At 43.7% G+C, this 23,402-nt stretch overlaps 1 protein-coding gene across 2 annotated transcripts in view; it reads left to right on the top strand.

Moving 5' to 3' along the window:
• GCNT4 (glucosaminyl (N-acetyl) transferase 4) overlaps window positions 1-20,744 on the top strand; it is a 30,999-nt gene extending 10,255 nt beyond the window's left edge. Inside the window, exons 1-2 of one of the 2 annotated variants that reach the window (XM_027552892.1) lie at window positions 3,290-3,951; window positions 16,386-20,744. In XM_027552892.1, the coding sequence (XP_027408693.1) occupies window positions 16,387-17,751 (1,365 nt within the window). In that variant the 5' untranslated portion in view covers window positions 3,290-3,951; window position 16,386 and the 3' untranslated portion in view covers window positions 17,752-20,744. Of the gene's footprint in view, window positions 1-3,289; window positions 3,952-16,385 lie in introns of those variants that run through there. The other variant, XM_027552891.1, reaches the window with a different exon arrangement.
• Window positions 20,745-23,402: the final 2,658 nt, after the last annotated feature.

Genomic DNA, 23,402 nt, shown 5'->3' with positions numbered 1-23,402 from the left:
ACATATGTATACCTATGGCTGATTCATGTTGAGGTTTGACAGAAAATAGCAAAATTCTGTAAAACAATTATCCTTCAACTAAAAAAAAATATTTTTAAAGAGAAAAAAAAATGGCTGAAATTTTCACCACGAATCCATCCATGTCCATCTACCTCTCCAGCCAGCCAGCCACCCATTTTTCCATCCATCTATCCAGACACTCACCCACCCATGACCTCGCCACATTTATGGGACAGCTTTTCTAGGATAGGCTAAGGAACAAGACTTTTTAACACTACTGATTTTTTTTAATGGTTTTCTCAAATGGCACCCATTGGCTTTTCCTGCCAAAATATACCCAGTGCATGAGCTGAGTTAGTCGTCACTGTATTCATGGGAGTGAGCACCCCTGACCCTCTTTCACAGATGAGGAGGCAGAGTTCTAACAAGATTAGTGACCTCTTGTCAGTGCAGTTTAGGACTTCAGAAACCTTGGCTTTAAATTCCAAACCTTAATGCTATGCACAGATAAAGCAGGAGGGTGAGATGGAGGCAGCTGAGGGTATGGCAGGGAGGAGAGGAAGGGGAGCATGCAAGAGGAGGAGGGAAGAACAGCTGGACACACTTCACCCTCCATGGTGCCGATACTCTGTTTCTTGACATACAACAAGCTTGTTGCAAAACATGCTCTCACGAAGGCAGCCAACCTGCAAGGTGACCTTCAGAGATCCAAGAGGGGGTATGCTGTAAGCTGAAGACAGCTTACCTGAGGCCTGGTGAGCAGACTGCTCAGTTCATGCCAGTATCAGAGTTAAATTGGTAACTCTGAGAGTTTGCTTTTCTTCAGAGGTTTATCTAAAACCACCATTTGCCTCTAAATCCAAACAGATGAGAATTTCAGCCTCATGTGAGACACATTTGTGCTTGCCTGTATATAGGATTATACTGTTGTTCAAGTGGACACCTGGTTTCAGTTTGTGTGTGTGAAGCATTACCATTTTCATATGTTCTTTCAAAGTTGCACCTTTGCAAATTTGCTTACACGTATAAAGGCTTATTTTACTAGCATAATAAAACTGTAGAGTGGGTGGTCACTGCTGGTTGCATGGTTTGAGGATTTGGGGGCTGAGGTTGCTAGTATTCTCTTGGCCTGTTCATGGTCCCAAGGTGGTTGCTACCATACGAGCCATCATGTCAGAATTCCAAGCAGAAAAGTGGATGAACGGGGAAGGAAAGCCACAGATGGCATACCAGTGAATCAGGTTCATCTGAAGAGCTTTCCCAGATACCCCACACTGTATTTCATTGACTGCTCCTCTACAAGGGAGGCAGGGGGAAAAGTCTTTTAGAGGGGTATGGTTCTGCTGTCAACAATATAGAGATTCTCGTAGTAAAGGGAGGGTGGATGTTGGGAGGCAATTGCCATCTTTACCAGAGCCATACCTATTAATACAATCCTTCCCTACCAGATCTGCTTCTGAATTTCACCCTACTGAATTCTGTCTATTCTGGCCACACTGTTTCAGTGATTGTAACATTATAATTCACTTGGAGACCTGAAGAGTCTGATTACTACTTTTGCATTCTATTGAGTTGGCATATAAGTTTGCTGAGATACTTAGTTTTTAACTAAATAATCTTCAAAATTTTTATTAGCCAAAAATAAAACCTCCATGTTGAGACCTGTTATCTTAATTAAAACCATTACTAAAGAATATAACCAAAAAGAAACATTCACAGATATAAATGGGTTACCAATAGAGAGAGGGAAGGGGCGGGGGCCAGATATGGGTAGAGGATTAAGAGGTACAAGCTACTATGTATAAAATAAATAAGCTACGTGGGTATATTGTACAACACAGGGAATATAGCCAATATTTTATAATAAGTATAAATAGACTATAACCTTTGAAATTGTGAATCACTGTTTTGTACATCTGAAACTTAACATTATAAATCAACTATACCTCAGTAAAAATAAACATAGTAATAAAAACCATTGCTACAATGCCTCCTTTAGGAGATGCCAGCTGGAGAATTTTCTGAAGTCATTTCTAGATTTGACTTTGGGTAAGACATTTTACACAAAACCTCTGCTTTTGAAATTACTGTTTTGGCAGAATTTTCCTGAGCCCTGCCTATTTTATTTGTTCCATCCCTTTAAGTTCCTGGATCTTAACTTTATTGTGTCTCTGTGCACACAAGTTCTCAGGACAATACAGATCTTGACTCAGTCGTGACAGCCTGACAGTGTTGCCAGCCTAGAATTTTTTAGTGAAAGTGCAGAAGCATATTGAAATCTCCGGCTCGGCTCCCCACTACATTGGCGGAACACAGAAGACAAACAAAGGAGCCTTTCTGATGATTTAAAACTGTGTGTGTCTAATCCATTCAAGAAGAGTGTGGCCTGGCCTTAAGCCATTTCTGCTGTCCATAACCTTGATTCACATCTGCGGGTCCCTGTGCTGTCTCTGTGATGTAGTTATGAGCATTGGAGATTCTACTTTAAATGCACATGTGGAAATCAGAGTTATTGTACCTCTTCAGTTGCTGCATAACCCCTCTGAGGAATTAATTTTGGCCAGTGTGAAATAGAGAGTTAGCCATATAGTACCAAATAAGTGCTTCCAGAAATTGCTGGAGTGGGATGGACCCCAGGTACACGCTGCACAGAGAAAGTTCTTTCTTCTTTCTAGCACACTAAACATGCATTTGTTTGTTCATTTGTTTGTTTAAAGGAGTTAAATGTTTTCCAATTAAGGTTTTCCTCTTTATAGAAAAAGAAGCCAAAATAAAGCCACATTTTACAGTTAGAACATAAAGCATAAACTATGTATTGGTTTGTATTGGGCCAGCTAAGTATGGAAGGCAGAGATGAGAAGAACTAGAGAAAGGAATGTAACTTTGCTGTTTATAAACTTGGGAGATAAAGATTAAGTACATCAATAAACATCTTGTTTGTAACCTTTATATCTGCAAAGAAGGAAATATTTGATTTAAGCTATTGCCATCAGAGCTAAAATATGAGAGCATAGGTATTTTTGAACCAACCCTCAACCTGGTCCCCAGCCCCAATCTTGTTTTGCAACATAATGAGGGGCACAAATGGCTACAAAATAAAAAACTTCACCCAGTAAGATCATTTCTGGTCCTTTCAACTTCCTACTGCTGCTGCTAAGTCGCTTCAGTCGTGTCTGACTCCATGCGACCCCATAGCCGGCAGCCCACCAGGCTCCCTCGTCCCTGGGATTCTCCAGGCAAGAACACTGGAGTGGGTTGCCATTTCCTTCTCCAATGCGTGAAAGTGAAAAGTGAAAGTGAAGTCGCTTAGTCATGTCCAGCTCCTAGCAACCCCATGGACTTCAGCAAAGACTTCTTAAGTCATATAGCTTTGCCCAGCAGGATACACGATCAGGTTTTGAGGTTTGCCCTGTGGACCAGATGAAACAAAGCCCAGAATCCTTGGCTGTCTCCTAATTGGTGTGACTATAAAAAGCTGGCTGAGTTCGGCACTTTTTTGCTCCATTGCTGCAAGCCCAGATTTCTGATGACCTTGAGGGTCGGACGTGAGGTAAGTACATCCTGATTCGGGTTGCTTGTTTCCATGTGACCTTAAATGACCCTATAAATCTCTCCTAAGCTTGAGAGGAGCCAGCCAAGTTGCTATTTGGAAGAATTATAATGTAAAGAGGTGTTTGATAGACTGAGATTCCCATCCAGCATTTTTATTCAGACCTCTGTTCTCACATCTTGTGGGTTAAGTAAACCTTTGTTTAAGAAAAGTTGTGACCATAGTCCTCGTACTTGTCAACAGAAGCCTGCTGCCTGTAGAGGAAACTATCAGTTGTGACATGTTCCCCAGGGACCATAACCAGCTCCCCTTTGGATGAAGGGCATCTCGTTGCCCCAGTGGGACAGTTTTAACTGAACGGACAATCTGAGCGACTGAGCCAGGGGAGGCCCTGGTCAAGGGTATGTTTTGGGTACTCAAATTGCTGCAGCTTTCTCAGGACTGCTTTGTTAGTGGTTCCTGGAGCTGGCTTTGCTTGCCAGGGATCCTAGAGGGAGTCACTTCAATTTTGTACTATCTAGAGAATCGCCCTAAAGATAATGAACTCGGGGAAAGTTTATAGCTACTGCAATGCATGGAGTTACATAAACAGTTTGGGTGGTTGTAACCACACAGAAGTAGTTCTGTTGGCTCTCCTTGGGTGTCTTTTAAAGGAATTCTTTGGCTCTTGATCTTTCAAAAGATATAGAGCAGACGTGGGGAAAAAATTCTAAATTTTAAAATTTTAAATTTAACTAGAGTAAATTTTTCTGCCTTTCAAAATCCAAGATAGGTGTATGTCTTCAAGAACACTATGCATCAGGCATTAACAAAAAAAGAATGCTTTCAGGAAGTGAAAAACAATAATTGAATGTCAGAATGAAGAGAATAATGAATGTACTATTTTAGAAATATAATGAATGTACTATTTTATAAAACTGGGAAAGAGTCAATATGTTGGTTTCCCAAGAAATCATCCATCCTGTAAAGGTCCTAGTACCTGACTTCTGCATATCACAGTTCTCTTTGCATAGTTATTTCATATGCATGGTGGTATAAGACATTCATAACAGCACTGTTGGGGAGCAAAACCATTATCTTGCTCAACACTTGGGAAATAAAAAACTTATCCAAGATTAGATGGGGGCTTTCCCAGGTGGCACTGCCTGCCAATGCAGGAGACGCAAGAGATGCAGGTTCTATCCCTGGGTCGGGAAGAGTCCTCGGAGAAGGAAATGGCAACCCACTCCAGTATTCTTGCCTGGAAAATTCCATGGACAGAAGAGCCTGGTGGGCTACAATCCATGGGATCGCAAAGAGTCAGACACAACTGAGCACGCATGCGTGTGCAGATAAGATTAAATGACTTAACCAGGGTCACTCGAGGCATTTTTGTGGCAGAGCCCCGATGGAACGTGAGTCTTCTGACTTTGTCCTGCTGAGCAGCACTCTGGGCCAGGTAGGTGTGTACTTGGGGCAGGCGGTAGAGTATAAATAAGGCTTGTCCCAGAGACAGACGTAAATAAGTTAACTGCTGCTGTGATGAGGGTGGGCTTCCCTGGTGGCTCAGAGGGCAGAGTCTGCCTCCTATGCGGGATGAGTGTTGAGAAGCAAATAGGAGTACGACATTCAGGAAAGAGATTCGAGAAGGGTGATTAGAGAGGACCAGAGGGAAGAATATTTCTCTTACAACTTGAGGGATATGGAAGGGCCCGTCAGGCCAGGATTCAGGAAAAATGATCCCAATGGGAGAACAGCAAGTGCAGAGGTCCTGAGGAAGGAAAGTGCAGAGGTCCCGAGGCAGGAAAGTGCAGAGGTCCCGAGGTGGTGTTCTAGGAACTTATAGAAAGGCTGGAATTGCTTAGAGCTTAATGAGTGATTGAAAAAAAAAAAAAGACTGAATAAAATGAAGTTAGTTAGAGAGGAAGGCAGGGGCAGGAACTAGCTAGGCCTTCTGGCCATGGCAAGGACTTAGGATTTTAGTTTTGTATGCAGTGAAACCCAAATGAAGGTGGTGTAGGTGTGGGGAGTGGGGCCAGGCCGGGGGTGTGATCTGACTGATGGTTTCAAAAGATACCTTTGTCTATACAGTACAGAGAGTGGGTTAGAGGGAAACAAGGCGGGCGAGTAAGGAGGTTACTTCATATACAAGCAAAAGATGGTGCTGGCCTGGATCAGGGTGGCTCCTGTAGTGTGGAAAGGGATGGGTGGACTCCCTGACCTTTTAGTTGTAGAACCAACAGGGTTCTTCTACTGCCAGGAGACTGAATGGCAGGCTTGCTTTACAGTTACTAGTGTAGGCTCTGAAATCAGCCACAGTTGAAAATCTTGGCTCTTCCTCATCCTAGCTCTTTATCCTCTGAAACTCAGTTCCCTAATCTTAAACATGGAGATGACAGTACCTCCCCCACAGGTTTACTGGCTGGAATTCCTAAGATACTGTAAATGGTACTGGCTCAGCATGGACCATTAGACAGATGGGCCTGTGTGCACCCACGCTGGCAGAACAGCCTCAGCTAAGGGGGCAGTGGAGCCAGATGGACTGAGTGCCTTCTGAGGGACCTGGGGGGCGGGGCAGCAGACGGCCCCCTCTGCCCAGTTCCTTGAAGAGAAGCAGCTGGAAATACAAAGGCGCATGTAGTGGGGGAAGGTGAGGAGTGAGACAGCATCTATTGATAACTAGGCCTCTGCTTCCTCACTTAGAGAAGGAGTTTGGACTCAGATCGCCACTGAAGTCCCTGGCAGCTTTAGCTTTTGCTTCTAAGCTTCTTCAGGAATTATGGGATAATTAAATCAGCTTCTGTGGGAAAAGCCCCAAAAAGTCAATTCTATTGTTTCAATGTTTTTTCCTGTAGAAAAGTATGCTGACCTCAGTTAGAAATCCTTTATTTTCTAACAGTTCACAAACCCAGTTTAGAATAGGACTCATTCACACTATGTTTCAAAATAAAAGAAATAGCTACAACCGTGCTTATAAAGTGAGATTTCTTATTTGAAAGTAAGCCAAGGGTGGGGGCAAGGGGATAAATTGGGATCAACATATATACACTACTATATAGAAAAGAGATAACTAATAACAACCTACTGTATAGCCCAGGGAAGTCCACTCAGTACTCTGCAATGACCTATATGTAGAATCTAAAAAAGAGTGGATAAATCTACATATATAATGGATTCACTTTGCTGCACAGCAGAAGCTAACAACAACACTGAAAATCAACTATCCTCCATTAAGAATTAATTAAAAAAAAAAAAAAAGTGTGTTTTTACAGCAACAACAAAAAGAACAAGCCAAAACAGGCATGTTTACTGAAAGCAGTCTGGATGGGTACACTGTCCACAGAGTACTATGGCCAGGTGGTGGATTACTGGTCAGCTTCGTTTTCTTCCTTGGACTATTCTGACTTTCTGATTTAAAAAAATAGGGAAAAAAGAAAGTTTACTTTTACAGTGACTGGAAAACCTTTTTTCCCCTCCTTTTGGAGACTACAACCTCTTATTATTTGAGGCCCGTTTGTCCTCGATTTATACTGTGCTGTCTTACTGACGCAGTCACACATTTCTTTTCATTTTTCGCCTGTGCTGGGTCTTCCTTGCTGTGCCGGCTTTTCTCTAGTTTCAGCAAGCAGGGGCTGCTCTCCAGTTGGAGTACTCGGGCTTCGCCCTGTGATGGCTTCTCTTGTGGAGCACGGGCTCTACGGCACATGGGCTTCAGTAGTTGCAGTACGTGGGCTCAGCAGTCGTGGCTCCGGGGCCCTAGAGCGCAGGCTCAGCAGTCGTGGCTCCGGGGCCCTAGAGCGCAGGCTCAGCAGTCGTGGCTCCCGGGCCCTAGAGCGCAGGCCCAGCAGTCGTGGCTCCTGGGCCCTAGAGCGCAGGTTCAGTAGTTGTGGCTCCCGGGCCCTAGAGCACAGGCTTAGTTTTGGATCACCGGCCCTAGAGTGCCGGCTCAGTAGGTGTGGCTCCCGGACCCAGAGCACAGGCTCGGTAGTTGTAGTGCAGGCCTCAGTTGCTCCTCGGCATGTGGGATCCTCCCAGATCATGGATCAAACCCAGTGTCCTGGCTTGGCAGGTGAATTCTTTACCACTGAGCCCCCAGGGAAGCCACACTGTGCTTACTGTTTACCTGCTCAGTTCAGTTCAGTCCCTCAGTCGTGTCCGACTCTTTGCGACCCCATGAATCGCAGCACGCCAGGCCTCCCTGTCCATCACCAACTCCCGGAGTTCACTCAGACTCACGTCCATCGAGTCAGTGATGCCATCCAGCCATCTCATCCTCTGTCATCCCCTTCTCCTCCTGCCCCCAGTCCCTCCTAGCATCAGGGTCTTTTCCAATGAGTCAACTCTTTGCATCAGGTGGTCAAAGTACTGGAGTTTCAGCTTTAGCATCAGTCCTTCCAAAGAACACCCAGGACTGATCTTTAGAATGGACTGGTTGGATCTCCTTGCAGTCCAAGGGACTCTCAAGAGTCTTCTCCAACACCACAGTTCAAAAGCATCAATTCTTCAGTGCTCAGCTTTCTTCACAGTCCAACTCTCACATCCATACATGGCCACTGGAAAAACCATAGCTTGGACTAAACAGACCTTTGTTGGCAAAGTAATGTCTCTGCTTTTGAATATGCTATCTAGGTTGGTCACGACTTTCCTTCCAAGGAGTAAATGTCTTTTAATTTCATGGCTGCAATCACCATCTACAGTGATTTTGGAGCCCCCCAAAAATAAAGACTGACACTGTTTCCCCATCTATTTTCCATGAAGTGATGGGACCAGATGCCATGATCTTAGTTTTCTGAATGTTGAGTTTTAAGCCAAGTTCTTCACTCTCCTCTGTCACCTTCATCAAGAGGCTTTTTAGTTTCTCTTCACTTTCTGCCATAAGGGTGGTGTCATTTGCATATCTGAGGTTATTGATATTTCTCCCGGCAATCTTGATTCCAGTTTGTGTTTCTTCCAGTCCAGCGTTTCTCATGATGTACTCTGCATATAAGTTAAATAAGGAGGGTGACGTACAGCCTTAACGTACTCGTTTTCCTATTTGGAACCAGTCTGTTGTTCCATGTCCTGTTTAAACTGTTGCTTCCTGACCTGCATACAGATTTCTCAAGAGGCAGGTCAGGTGGTCTGGTATGCCCATCTCTTTCAGAATTTTCCACAGTTTATTGTGATCCACACAGTCAAAGGCTTTGGCATAGTCAATAAAGCAGAAATAGATGTTTTTTTCTGAAACTCTCTTGCTTTTTTCGATGATCCAGCGGATGTTGGCAATTTGATCTCTGGTTCCTCTAACTTTTCTAAAACCAGCTTGAACATCAGGAAGTTCACGGTTCATGTATTGCTTGTAGAATTTTGAGCATTACTTTACTAGCATGTGAGATGAGTGCCATTTTGCAGTAGTTTGAGCATTCTTCAGCATTGCCTTTCTTTGGGATTGGAATGAAAACTGACCTTTTCCAGTCCCGTGGCCACTGCTGAGTTTTCCAAATTTGCTGGCATATTGAGTGCAGCACTTTGACAGCCTCATCTTTCAGGATTTGGAATAGCTCAACTGGAATTCCATCACCTCCACTAGCTTTGTTCGTAGTGATGCTTTCTAAGGCCCACTTGACTTCACATTCCAGGATGTCTGGCTCTAGATGAGTGATCACAGCATCATGATTATCTGGGTCGTGAAGATCTTTTTTGTACAGTTCTTCTGTGTATTCTTGCCACCTCTTCTTAGTATCTTCTGCTTCTGCTTCCGTACCATTTCTGTCCTTTATTGAGCCCATCTTTGCATGAAGTGTTCCCTTGGTATCTCTAATTTTCTTGAAGAGATCTCTAGTCTTTCCCATTCTGTTGTTTTCCTCTATTTCTTTGCATTGATCGTTGAGGAAGGCTTTCTTATCTCTCCTTGCTATTCTTTGGAACTCTGCATTCAGATGCTCTTATCTTTCCTTTTCTCCTTTGCTTTTTGCTTCTCTTTACCTGCTCACAGCCTGGTAATTACTTGCCTTTTGCAATCGTCCTTTTGACTGCAAGGAGATCAAACCAGTCAATCCTAAAGGAAATCAGTCCTGAATATTCACTGGAAGGACTGAAGCTGAAACTCCAGTACTTTGGCCACCTGATTCGAAGAACTGACTCATTGGAAAAGACCCTGATGCAGGGAAAGATTGAAGGCAGGAGGAGAAGGGGACAGTAGAGGATGAGATGGTTGGATGGGATCACTGACTGGATGGGCATGAGTTTGAGCGAGCTCCGGGAGTTGGTGACAGACAGGTAAGCCTGCTGTGCTGCAGTCCATGGGGTCACAAAGAGGCAGACATGACTGAGCGACTGAACTGAACTGACTGCGATCGTCCCTCTAGAACAATGAAGATGTAAGGTCATCGGAGCAAAAAACTGGCCTTCCTGCTCCTTTGCTGACTTCAGGTGCTCTGGGGGCACTGAAGAAATGCATCTAGGCTGTGCCATCCCTCCACTCGTGGTCTTACTCCATAACTTTCCTTGGGTTTGATGATGAGCATGTCATCAAGGGGAGAATGAGTGGCTTTGTTGAAATCAAGGCTCTACAGTAGAAGGACAGGATTTCTTTTTTAGTGAGCTCATCTTTATATTAGTGTTTTTAAGTAATTCCTCTCTGTAAGAAAGAAACAAAATTCTGACATTTCTATATCAATAAACTCTTCAAATCTTATTTTTTACACTGATGTATAATGATTCAAACTTTAAAAATTTATAGGAGGCTGTCCCAAGTGGCACTAGTGGTAAAGAATCCACCTGCCAGTGCAGGAGATAAAAGTGTGATCCTTGGGTCAGGAAGATGCCCTGGGCAACTCGCTCTGGTATGCTTGCCTGGAAAATTCCATGGTCAGAGGAGCCTTGTGCGCTACAGTCCATGGGGTCACAAAGAGTCAGACATGACTGACTGAGCACACACACACACACACACACACACACAGGGTATATTCACTAGGTAGAGAGAAATTGCACCCAGAAAATTTTCTAAAATAATTAGGGATTCTCAGAGAACCCAGTTTTTAACACTGGTCACTACAAGAACAAGTGAATCAGTGAATAGTCAGTGACAGAACACAAGAGTAAGTGATGGCAGAATTTCTAAGGGTGAGCTCACTTTCTTCTCCTTTCTTAGATTCCATTGACTGAACCGTGGACTGATCTCTTCATCAGCATGTAGATTGACTCCAGCCCCTGGCTGCAGGAACAGAACTTGTTCATCAGCCAGCATTCCTCCAGGCTAATTCTCCATTTAAACAAGCACTTAAACTACCGGGTGGAAGGTCTCCGGACCTCAAACGTGGTTCGATGCTCACTTCTGTTCCAACTTTAAGACAGTTAGATAAGACATAGTAATGAGAAATTTTAACTGAGGACTAAAACTCTTGTGAAAATATTTTTTATTTATATTCCAAAAAACAGCATTGCCTACAGGATTTGTCCCTGCAGCAAAACTGTCTTGCGTTCAAGTTCCAGCTGAAGCACTTTCTAGCTCTTTATGTCGTTGTTCAGTCACTAAGTTGTGTCTGACTCTTTGCCACCCCATGGACTGCAGCACGCCAGGCCTCCATGTCCATCACCAACTCCCTGAGTTTACCCAAACTCATGTCCATTGAGTCAGTGATGCCATCCAGCCATCTCATCCTCTGCCACCCCTTTCTCCTCCTGCCTTCACTCTTTTCCAGCATCAGGGTCTTTTCCAATGAGTTGGCTTTTCACCTCAGGTGGCCAAAGTATTGGAGCTTCAGCTTCAGCATCAGTCCTTCCAATGAATATTCAGGACTGATCTCCTTTAGGATGGACTGGTTGGATCTCCTGGCAGTCCAAGGGACTCTCAAGCACCACAGTTCAAAAGCATCACTTCTTCAGTACTAGCTCTTTATAATCTTGGGCAGTTTCTTAATCTCCATGTGCCTCCATTTCCTGTCATGTTAGAGGGATAGAGGTAGCATCTACCTGGTTGATCTGTGGAGGAAACTCCTGCTACATGTGGAGTACTTAGAACCATGTAACAACTCTTTCCTGAGTGGTTCTACATTAATAATCATGGTATTGTTAAATTAATAAAGAGCATTACATGAAAGCATTCAGGCATTGATTCTAAAATATTGAATTTATGTCAACAGTTTGGGGTAAAATGGGAGACAGGTTGAAAAGTAGTCCAGTAAGCCATAGGTCTGGGCAGGATCTTTAAAGAAGTCAGTGAGTAGTGGTGGTAATGGGAGGAGGAAGGAGGCTGGGGTGCTGAGGAGCAGATGATGAGGCTGAGGGGGAAGCCACACCAGCGTTAACCAGGGAGCCAGGATCTGGACTGTGCCCAAGCTCCGTGCGTTACCTCATTTGGCCTTCAAATCCCTTTAGGTAGTTACTGTTATTTACATCCTTTTACTGATGGGGCAGAGAGGTGGCGGGTAAGGGGCTCGCCCAGGAGCTCACGGGGCCTCCCACGAGCTGAAGCCTGGCTGTACGGCCAGGACCACGTGTGACCGCCTCTTCTCCCACTCAGCCTGGAGCAGGAACGTAACTCTCAGCCGCTCTATTCTTCCTTCTGCCTTTCCACCTCCTCATGTGGTCAGAAAAGTGCAGGTCATTTCCTTCACGTCGTCTGCCTATAATTACCTAGTGGATTCTTTTCTTAAAAAAAAAAAAAAAAAATCAGTACATCCTGTGTAATACACTGGGGAAAAAACCAAGATTCAATCTTCCCAGGCAAGCTGGGCGCTGGGAAAGAAAAGACCCGGACGTGTTCCGAGGGCCTCCGTGGGGACTCCTTTCACCCAGGCTCCTGAACCTTCACAGCCCAGTGGGGAGTGGGGAGCCTTTCCAGTCCCCAGTTTGAGACTCAAGAGTGTCTCAAGAGGGTCGCTTGTTCAGTCTTAAAGCCACTGCCACTCCGGGGACTCCAGCCTGGGTCTGGGTGCCTGAGCCCTCCCATCTGCTTTCTCTCCCCCCCACCCCCTCCCTGTGCGCTCCTGGGAAGGTGTGCGGGTGTGCAGGGAGGGAGCAGGCAGGGGAGGGAGGTGGGGGTGGGGCAGAGGCCAGCTCGCCTGCAATATGGACGGTGGGCCCCCTATTCTCGGTGCCCAAGCTAGACCGCATTCACCATTTTCCTTCCCTGGTTATTTCCCGTCCCCCTTCCTGCCCCCATGAGGAGGCAGGTCTTGCAGTGACAGCCCTGGGTTTTAAATTGCTGATGAAGGAAGGAGAGGTCATTGAAGAGCTGCTAATGGCTGTGGCCGTTTAACCCTGAAGGCAATTATAACCACTTAGCTGGGGTGTGCTTTGGTGTGCCTGCTGTTTCCTTTAAGACTGTGAAAGATGCCTGGGAGGGCAAGGGGAAAGAAGATGGTTTGGGAAGAATGCTTTATTCCTCGTCCCTGTTGGGGGTTTATTGAATTATCCAGATAGAACTCATTTGATGCAGCGGTCAACCTTTGTTGTCATTTCCTTCTGCGTCATCACGAGGCGCTTGCACCCATGTGGTGATAACTCCCCAGCACATCAGCTTCCTCGCCTGCCTGGCTGGGTAGGAAGGAAATAACCCCTTCTCCCAGGAGTGGGGGATTATTTGTAATGTAATTATAAGACTACTTCAAGGAGAGACACACCTGCCTGCTCTCTGCCCATGAGCCATTCAGAGGGAAAGAGCAGATGGGGTGCTTGTCGAGGGGGCATGGCTGTGCTGGTTCCTAGGACAGTCTGAGCTGAGCCAGGAGGCCATGGCTGCCCAGGGGAGGGTTGCAGGGTGCCTGGGGCAGGAGAGGTGGCAGCCCATTAAGAGAAGTCCTATGGGAGTGTTCTGGGCCCTGGGTCTGAGCTTCGCCAACCAGGGAGAAGAGTTAATTCTAAAGGAAGACAGGGAGGGAATCTGGGTGGCCCAGAAGCTTGCTTTCTGACTCCCCACATGCCAGGCATTTTTAAGAAGGAGAACTTACCTGTCTCCAGGGTAGCCTTTAACATCAGGGAAGTAACCAGCCTTCCAGTTCTGTCCTGTCCTAAGTCCATGTGAAGCCCCTTCACCTGCTCACTATGGCCAAAAATGCCTTTGAAAGCACTCCCTTTCCCAAGTTAGAAGGAACAAGGGGTGGAGGTACAAGCCCTTGGATCAGAAAGAGCTTTTATCAAATCCTGAAAGGGGCTTTCAGCCTCTTCCCAGCTCTGGGGAGAGTCAGCAGGTTATCCTCCCAGGTGCTGAAGCCTTTGCTTTTAATAAGTGTGAGGATGATGGTCAGCAAGGATGTTGTCTGGGCCTGGTAACTGGGAAGGAGAAGAAAAGATGAATTTGAGGGGTATTTGTGAGATGACCATATGGGTGTAAAGGAAATGGAAGAGTCAAGTGGCTCTTGTGTTTCAAGCTTGAGTCATTGAGTGGATAAATTGAGACAGAAAACACAGGAGAGGTGTCATGCTCACTTACCGACTCATTGAAGTGGAGTGCCCGTGGGCTGTCTCAGTGGGGTGCCCAAGGGCTGTCTCAGTGGAGGTGTCTATCAAGCAATTGGATGTTCATGTCAGAAGCTTGGTCAAGAGGTGGAGGCTGAAGATAAAGACGCTGGCAGTGTATACATGGAAGGTGAAATCCTGGAAGCAAGGGACAGTGTTCGTGAGAAGAGCAGTAAGCTGAGAATAAGACCCTGGGGAAACCAGAGGAGGGTCTGAGGTGTGGCAGGAGAACACAGACTGTGCAGGGCACTTCACTGTTGATAAATAAGGTGTCATTCTTTAAAGGGAGTGATTCAAGTGAAGGTGGATCAGAGAATGTCATTCCTACAGGAGCTTTTTCAATTAATCTATATAAAAGAAATCTACAAAAGTAAATCAGTCATGTCCAATCATTTGCACACTATCTGTGGCTGCTTTCCCACTATAGTGGCAGAGTTGAACAGCTGTGACAGAGAAAGAAAAAGCTTACTGACGTGTGCTCCTTGTGTGTAGGCTGCTGGGTGTATACAGTCTATTTTGGACACACATGTGAGCTCATTCTACACTGTTTTCTGCCTAGTCCTATTTCTGTTTCACAGTCTGGTGTGGACTGTCCCACAGAGGCACACACACATTCGTCTCAGGTTGGGTGTGATTCACCACTGCCCTGTAGGATGTTTTAGTGGTTTTCAGGTTTTAGCCTGACCTGCAGGGAACCTTCACACACACATGAACTCTTCTGGATGAGTACATAAAATGGACAGATTCAGCCAAACTGGCGCCCTACAATATACTCTCAATGAGTCAGATTCTTTTCATTTTAAGGGCTAAACTGCTAATCCCTGTGAGGAAACGGGAGCTAACAAAATAAAGGAAATGTGCAAGTTTACCACATTTGTGTAATCTGAATAAAATTTTACAATGTCTAATATTTACTATAGCCTCCTTTAAGGTCTGCCCACTGCTCTTATTTCTGAAGGTGAGTGTCTTAGTCTACACAGGCAGCTATAATAAAATATCACAGACTGGGTGGCTTATAAACAACAGATATGTATTTCTCACAGTTCTAGTGGCTGGGATGTCCAGGATCAAGACTCCAGCAGATTCCATGCCTGATGAGAGCTTGCTTCTTAGCTCATAGATAACAGTCTTCCCACGGGTTTTCCTCACATGATGGAAGGGGCAAGGGAGCTAACTGCCTGGGATCTCTTTTATAAGAGCACCTATCCTATGTATTTGGACTTCACCCTCAAGACCTAAAAACTTCCCCCAAACTCCTACCTCCTGATATAATCAACTTAAATTGGTGATTAGGTTTCAACTTAAAATTTTGGGGAGGATGCAGACATTCAGTTAATAGCAGTGGAGTTCACTGGGCTTTCCCCATTTGACTTCAGATCAAGATCTAATCAGAATCTGAAGGTAAAAATCAAGATGGGTATTCCTTTTAGCCTCAGATGGGTCACTTACATTTTCAGTGACCTCTTTGTTGTTGTTATTCAGTCGCTCAGGTGTGTCCAACTCTTTGTGACCTTGTGAACTGCGTGTAGCACTCCAGACTTCCCTGTTCTTCACTCTCTCCCAGAGTTTGCTCAAACTTACCTGCATTGAGTCAGTGATGCCATCCAACCATCTCATACTCTGTCATCCCCTTCTCCTCCTGCCTTCAATCTTGCCCAGCATCAGGGTCTTTTCCAATGAGTCAGCTCTTTGCATCAGGTGGTCAAAGTTTTGGAGCTCCAGCTTCAGCATCAGTCCTTCCAACGAATATTCAGGACTGATTTCCTTTAGGATGGACTGGTTGGATCTCCTTGCTGTCCAAGGGGTTCTCAAGAGTCTTCTCCAGCACCACAGCTCAAAAGCATCAATTCTTTAGTGCTCAGATTTCTTTATGGTCAAACTCTCACATCTGTATATGACTACTAAAAAGTCCAGTCTAGACCTCTGTCCAAACCACAGCAATCCTTCTACAAATATACTAAGCAGAAAATAAGACAATTAAGATACTTAGTATCTATATTTGGAGAAGGAAATGGTAACCCACTCCACTATTCTTGCCTGGAGAATCCCAGGGACAGAGGAGCCTGGTGGGCTGCCATCCACGGGGTCACACAGAGTCAGACACGACTGAAGCGACTTAGCAGCAGCAGCAGCAGCAGTACCTATATTTAAGGAGTTAACATTATTTTTCATTCTAATATTTGGTAACCAATATCTCTCAAAATTAGATATCTAACAGAGAATACAACAAAATACAACTGTTGTACATATTTCCACTGCCTTATTTCTGGATTCTTTAAAGGGCAAGAACACTTACTTAAATCATCTCTGGGCCCGCATTTTGCCTAGTGTGTGGTAGGCACCTAGGGGATGTTGGTTGAACTGAACTAATTTTCTCTTCCTATTTCAACTGAATTGTTTGTTTGTTCTCTTACAGAATGAAGACATTCAAATGTTGTTTTAAGTATCACCTACAACAGAAAGTTTTCATCCTGTTTCTAACCCTATGGCTGCTCTCGTTGTTGAAGCTCCTAAATGTTAAACGATTCCTCTTCCCTGAACGGGGCATTTACTTGGTTGAGTACTCTCTAAGTACCTCGCCTTTTGTAAGGAACAGATACACCCATGTCAAGAATGAAATTGGATATGAGATTAACTGTTCAGGTGTCTATGAACAGGAGCCTTTGGAAATTGGCAAGAGTCTGGAAATAAGAAGAAGAACCATCATCGACTTGGATGATGATGATGTTGTGGCAATCACCAGTGATTGTGAGATTTATCAGGCCCTCCGAAGCTACGATGAAAAGCTTGTTTCAGAGGAGGAGAAGAGCTTCCCAATAGCCTATTCTTTGGTTGTTCACAAAGATGCAATTATGGTTGAAAGGCTAATCCTTGCCATATACAACCAGCACAATATTTATTGCATCCATTATGACCAAAAATCATCGGATACCTTCAAAGTTGCCATGAACAACTTAGCTAAGTGCTTCTCCAATATTTTCATTGCTTCCAAATTAGAGACTGTGCAGTACGCACACATTTCCAGACTCCAGGCTGATTTAAATTGCCTGTCAGACCTCCTCAAGTCTTCAGTTCAGTGGAAATATGTTATCAACCTGTGTGGGCAGGATTTTCCTTTGAAGTCAAACTTCGAATTAGTGTCAGAGTTGAAGAAACTCAATGGATCAAATATGTTAGAGACAGTGAAACCCCCTAGCACTAAGACGGAAAGATTCACTTATCACCATGAGCTCAAACAGGCACCTTATGAATATGTGAAACTACCGATGAGGACGAACATTTCCAAGGAGGCCCCCCCTCATAACATCGAGATATTTGTTGGCAGTGCTTATTTTGTGTTAAGTCGAGCATTTGTTAAATATATTTTCAACAACTCCTTTGTTAAAGACTTTTTTGCCTGGTCTAAAGATACATACTCACCTGATGAGCACTTCTGGGCTACCTTAATTCGGGTACCAGGAATCCCTGGGGAGATTTCTAAGACAGCCCAGGATGTGTCTGACCTGCAGAGTAAGACCCGCCTGGTCAAGTGGAATTATCTAGAAGGCCTTTTCTATCCCAGTTGTACTGGCTCTCACCTCCGAAGTGTGTGTATCTATGGAGCAGCGGAACTAAGGTGGCTTATGAAATATGGACATTGGTTTGCTAATAAATTTGACTCTAAGGTGGACCCCATCTTGATTAAATGCTTGGCAGAAAAGCTTGAAGAACAGCAGAGAAAGTGGATCACACTGTCTTCAGCAAAGTTATTTATGGCTAAACCTTCCGTAACCACCTCATGATAAAACTGTAATGGAAAAAAGGTTAAGATGGAATTGCATGCTATACCACAGCCAGTACCATTTGAAAGGTGTCTACAATTCCCTGAACAAGGGAAAGAGACCTGGCCTTTGGTGACAATTAGTCTGCAATCGGTTGGGTGTTTTTATGTTTGTTTTCACTTGTAATCTCACTGAGCTAAGTGGGAGATTTTAAACAGTCAGTAACCTGATATGTGTTGAGTTTCTGCTGTATACCGGGCACTTTTTAAAAAACATACAGGAATTAAATCCCAGTTGTCATGAGTTACAGTTACCCCAGTCACACAGCAATCTTACTATCTTAGGTTCTCCACATGACAATCAGGGTGCGGCTGAAGAAGTAGTGGAGTGATTACATAGCCGTGTTAGCCGCCAATTTCAGAGCAGTGTTCAAGCGCAGTGACCAGCACTCCACTTGCCTGTTAATTCAGCTCCTTAGACTCTTCTCAACCATTAGAATATTAGAAAGACTGTACTACCTCAGAAGAACTCAAAGAATTGTTCGATTTCCTACTTGCCAAAGCGTAACTTACCTTGTGGCACCTTGTCTGTTGCGTGCACGGCCCGGGACATCGATGGCCGGGCGTTTCTAGCGTGTGAGTGTCAGGAAGGCGGCCGGGCGTTTCTAGCGTGTGAGTGTCAGGAAGGCGGTGGGGTGCCTGGGGGAGCGGCAGTGCTGCTGAGAGGGAATGAAGGGATCTGTATGACTTTTCCATCACATTTCCCAGCGGTGTCCGGAATGGCCTCCTATTTTAATTCAGCTGTTTCTTTAAAACATATTTACTGATTAAAATCAAAAACTGCTTAACAGTTCAGCGTCACTCTCCAGAACATTGAACCTAAGTCTTTCAATTCATAGATTATCAGTATATGTAAGTTGTTGTTTTTTTTTTTTTTTTTTTTTTACACCGCAATAGGTACAATTTTGTTTTGTGAAACTGTCAAGCTAAAAATCACTGAATTTTCTTCAAAAGATTGTATGAAATAAGACAGCTTTCTAAATTAACTATTAGTCATTTAAAACGTGTTCTTCTCCAACAACTATCAAGTAGAGTTCAAACGTAAAATTATCAAAGCTCTAAGTTTATTGCAGTGTTCTCAGCTTTGATCTAAGAGAGAAAAAGCTAATTTTCCTAAGGACATAGCAAGGAAATTCACTAATAATATTTTGTGAAAACTACACCTTAGAAAACTACCAAAATGAGTCAAAATATACATGTATTTTCCTGTAATTACTGTGCTGGAGGTGAAATGAGACAGGAGTGAGGGTCCTCAGAACAGGTTATGATGTTTTTACATCTACTGGGAAATCATGAAACTCATGTCAGAATTTCTTGGTGATCTTATGTTTCAATGTCAGCCTCAGTGACTACATAAATATATGGTAATCCAGGCTAGTATGAGACAGTTGGGAAGACTGAAGTATTTAAATGTGTTTTTGAATGTCTGTTTTCTACATGTGAGATGCCTTTTGCTTGTTTTAAAGTTTATGATACGGTCTGCCAAGTGGCACCACTTCTGTCTCTCTTTCTTTTTCTCATGAATTCATTTATATTCTCTTTTTTTCTGCCTCCTTCAAATTACCAGTTTGTCCATGTGTATGACTGTGACAAGCTTGTTGCTTTCCTCTCCAGGAGCCTCAGTTTTCTTCGTCTATAAAGGGAACACGTGGGTGTGTCCTGGCTGCCTCACAGATTTCTGTGTGAGGGTATCAGATGCAATCGTGTATGAAGTGGCTTGAAGATGGGGACAAATTATTGATATACCAGCAAGCAGTCTTACTGTGAGGGAAATGGAGATCCCAACCCCATTGTGATACTTAACCATGCACCTTTTCTGAAAAACCTTCCAAATATACAAAGAAGGCACAATCTTCAAGGCAACTTCTGTAACTGAGTCCAGTTATGAAGAAACCCCTGTCCCGACACCTGGGGTCCTTTTTAAGCCAGTAGGATTAGGAAATTGGCCCAGTGGCCTAAATCAGGAGTAGGGGTAGAAATACTTTTCCTACCACCCAGGCTTAAAAACACAAAGCCCTGCTGAAATATTTGCTATGCTTTTGGTCATCAGAATAATGTAAATGATAGAGAAATACCGACCTCCTGGTCCAATGTCTTGTCTCCTGGTGACAAATGATCCTAGCCTTTGTTTAGTGGGAAATTTTCCAGATGTTAGTCACTTTAATGCCATATTCAAGTGAAACGTGGCGCCATGAAGAGGTGACAGTGCCTTGTCCCCATGGACACATTTCTCAGGATTCAGTTCCTGACAGTTTGCCTGTCATTTGGGGGAGCTTGTCAGATCATTCTCTCTTGCCTTGGGAATCCCACAGATTCCTGCATGCCTTCAAACCTCCTTCAAACCTGATTCTCCCCTGAAATGTTTTAGTATGGTTCTCTCTAGTCTGGAGAATGTTTGGCAATCTGTGTTTTATAATAATTCTTTGCATAGTATTTATTGACACTAGATTCTATGTTATTTGACGATGAGACCATTACCTTGGAGTTTGTAAATTATATCAGATAATAATGAAAGAGCCACCCAAATATGTCTACATTATGTGAATAATCTACTGTAATTTAAAGACTGGTGTTGCTGCTATTTTTAATGTTTAGGTTATTTTAATTGAAATATATGTAATGTTTAAATTTAGGGAATTAAATTCGAAGATTTCTCTTGCCTTCCAGAATGTGAATATTATGCATAAGTATATATATTTTTGACATATTGTGGAGAAAACAAAATGACAATCTTTTCATGAGACTGTAAAGTGAATGATGATGATGGAATGAGCTTTGATTTTTGTTAACATTTTTATCAACGTGTCTAGAAATCTCCAACTTTTTTTTCACGTTTCTTGAAAGACATGTTCCCATTATATGAGTTTTAAGTAGATTGGGGTTGCATTTTTGTATTATGCTGTTACTAGATGTTAATCTCTAGTACGGTCAAATAAAATGTGCCTCCAAAACCAAGACCTTGGAATCTCTGATGTTTCCTTTTTTCTGGTTGTACTGGTTCCCCACACTCTTTCAGTTGATGACACTTGCCCAGTATTTGAAGAGGACAGTTAATTTCACCTCAGAGTCAAAATTTAAAAATCAGTGTGTGTATTATATGCAGAATATAGGTTCACAAATTTGAATTTAATTTGGCAAAGTCTCAAAGAATGTTCCAGAATTTCTCTTAATTCTCCTTCAGGTTAGTTTCTCCTCTCAGATTAACTATATAGAGAAATATTCTCACTTGCTTGATTACTTTATGGAAGTTTGTTCTTAACAGAGTAGGTTGAGCTCTTTCTCTTTCGTTCCTCAGTCCCTGGAAAAGCAATACTTCCTCTCTGCACCAGGATGCCTGCCCTGGCTGGGAGCCCCGCGGGTATGAGGAGGCTGCACCAGGATCCTCAGACTCGATGGCTGGGTGCTTCTGGATGAGTTTCTCTCTGTCCTGGGTAACACCATCTTTGCAGCTCTACTAAACTGAGGGGTATTTGGCATCACTGTCGCCCCCACCTCCACCCCTGCTCTGAAGATCCTCCTGGCCAGTTAGTTTTCTTCTAGCACCCTTTCTAAAGCAGCAACAGTCACCATCCTCCCTAACTAACAAGGAGTATGCGTGTCACACTCATAAATCACAATCCATCTTGAGGAATAAGGCTATTTTAGGAAAATTCAATATAAAAAACTAACATCTACTTTAACCTAAGATTAATTCTAGGTCTTACCAAGCTGGACAACTTTGCAAATCCACAGTAATCCCATGGAAGAATTCGGACTGCTTTAGGTAGTGGCAGTGGTAGGGTGGGTATACAGCATGGCATTGACAACCCATTAGGCTTGATTTCCAGATTCCGTTCAGTTCAGTTCAGTCACTCAGTCATGTCCAACTCTGAGACCCCATGGACTGCAGCACACCAGGCCTCCCTGTCCATCACCAACTCCCAGAGTTTACTCAAACTCATGTCCATTGAGTCAGTGATGCCATCCAACCATCTCATCCTCTGTCACCCACTTCTTCTCCTGCCTTCAATCTTTTCCAGCATCAGGGTCTTTCCCAAGGAGTCAGTTCTTCGCATCAGGTGGCCAAAGTATTGGAGTTTCAGCTTCGGCATCAGTCCTTCCAATGAACACCCAGGACTGATCTCCTTTAGGATGGACTGGTTGGATCTCCTTGCAGTCCAAGAGACTCTCAAGAGTCTTCTCCAACACCACAGCTCAAAAGCATCATTCTTTGGTGCTCAGCTTTCTTTATAGTCCAACTCTCACATCCATACATGACCACTGGAAAAACCATAGCTTTGACCAGATGGACCTTTGTTGGTAAAGTGATGTCTCTGCTTTTTAATATGCTGTCTAGGTTGGTCATAACTCTTCTTCCAAGGAGCAAGCATCTTTTAATTTCATGGCTGCAATCACAATCTGCAGTGATTTTGGAGCCCCCCAAAATGATGTCTCTCACCATTTTCACTGTTTCCCCATCTATTTTCCATGAAGTGATGGATCTGCATACCATAATCTTCATTTTCTGAATGTTGAGTTTTAAGCCAACTTTTTCACTCTCCTCTTTCACTTTCATCAAGAGGCTCTTTAGTTCTTCTCCACTTTCTGCCATAAGGGTGGTGTCATCTGCATATCTGAGCTTATTGATATTTCTTTCGGGAATCTTGATTCCAGCTTGTGCTTCATCCAGTCCGGCATTTTGCATGATGTACTCTGCATATAAGTTAAATAAGCAGGGTGACAATATACAGCCTTGAGGTACTCCTTTCCCGATTTGGAACCAGTCTGTTGTTCTATGTCTGGTTCTAACTGTTGCTTCTTGAGCTGCATACAGATTTCTCAGGAGGCAGGTCAGATGGTCTGGTATTCCCATCTCTTTAAGAATTTTCCAGTTTGTTGTGATCCACACAGTCAAAGTCTTTGGCGTAGTCAATAAAGCAGAAGTAGATGTTTTCTGGAACTCTCTTGCTTTTTCCATGATCCAACGGATGTTGGCAATTTGATCTCTGCCTTTTCTGGTTCCTCTGCCTTTTCTAAATCCACCTTGAACATCTGGAAGTTCATGGTCCACGTACTGTTGAAGCCTAGCTTGGAGAATTTTGAGCATTACATTGCTAGGGTGTGAGATGAGTGCAATTGTGCGGTAGTTTGAGCATTCTTTGGCATTGCCTTTCTTTGGGATTGGAATGAAAACTGACCTTTTCCAGTCCTGTGGCCACTGCTGAGTTTTCCAAATTTGCTGGCATATTGGGTGCAGTACTTTCACAGCATCATCTTTCAGGATTTGAAATAACTCAACTGGAATTCCATCACCTCCACTAGCTTTGTTCGTAGTGATGCTTTCTAAGGCCCACTTGACTTTGCAGTCTAGGATGTCTGGCTCTAGGTGAGTGATCACAGCATAGTGATTATCTTGGTGGTGAAGACCTTTTTTGTACAGTTCTTCTGTATACTCTTGCCACCTCTTCTTAATATCTTTTGCTTCTGTTAAGTCCATACCATTTTTGTCCTTTATTGAGCCCATCTTTGCATGAAATGGTCCCTTGGTATCTGTAATTTTCTTGAAGAGAGCTCTAGTCTTTCCCGTACTATTGTTTTCCTCTATTTCTTTGCATTGATTGCTGAGGAAGGCTT

Source organism: Bos indicus x Bos taurus, chromosome 10 (assembly GCF_003369695.1).
Source record: "Bos indicus x Bos taurus breed Angus x Brahman F1 hybrid chromosome 10, Bos_hybrid_MaternalHap_v2.0, whole genome shotgun sequence".
Taxonomy (NCBI): Eukaryota; Metazoa; Chordata; class Mammalia; order Artiodactyla; family Bovidae; genus Bos; species Bos indicus x Bos taurus.
This window is presented reverse-complemented; position numbering and strand designations above follow the sequence as displayed.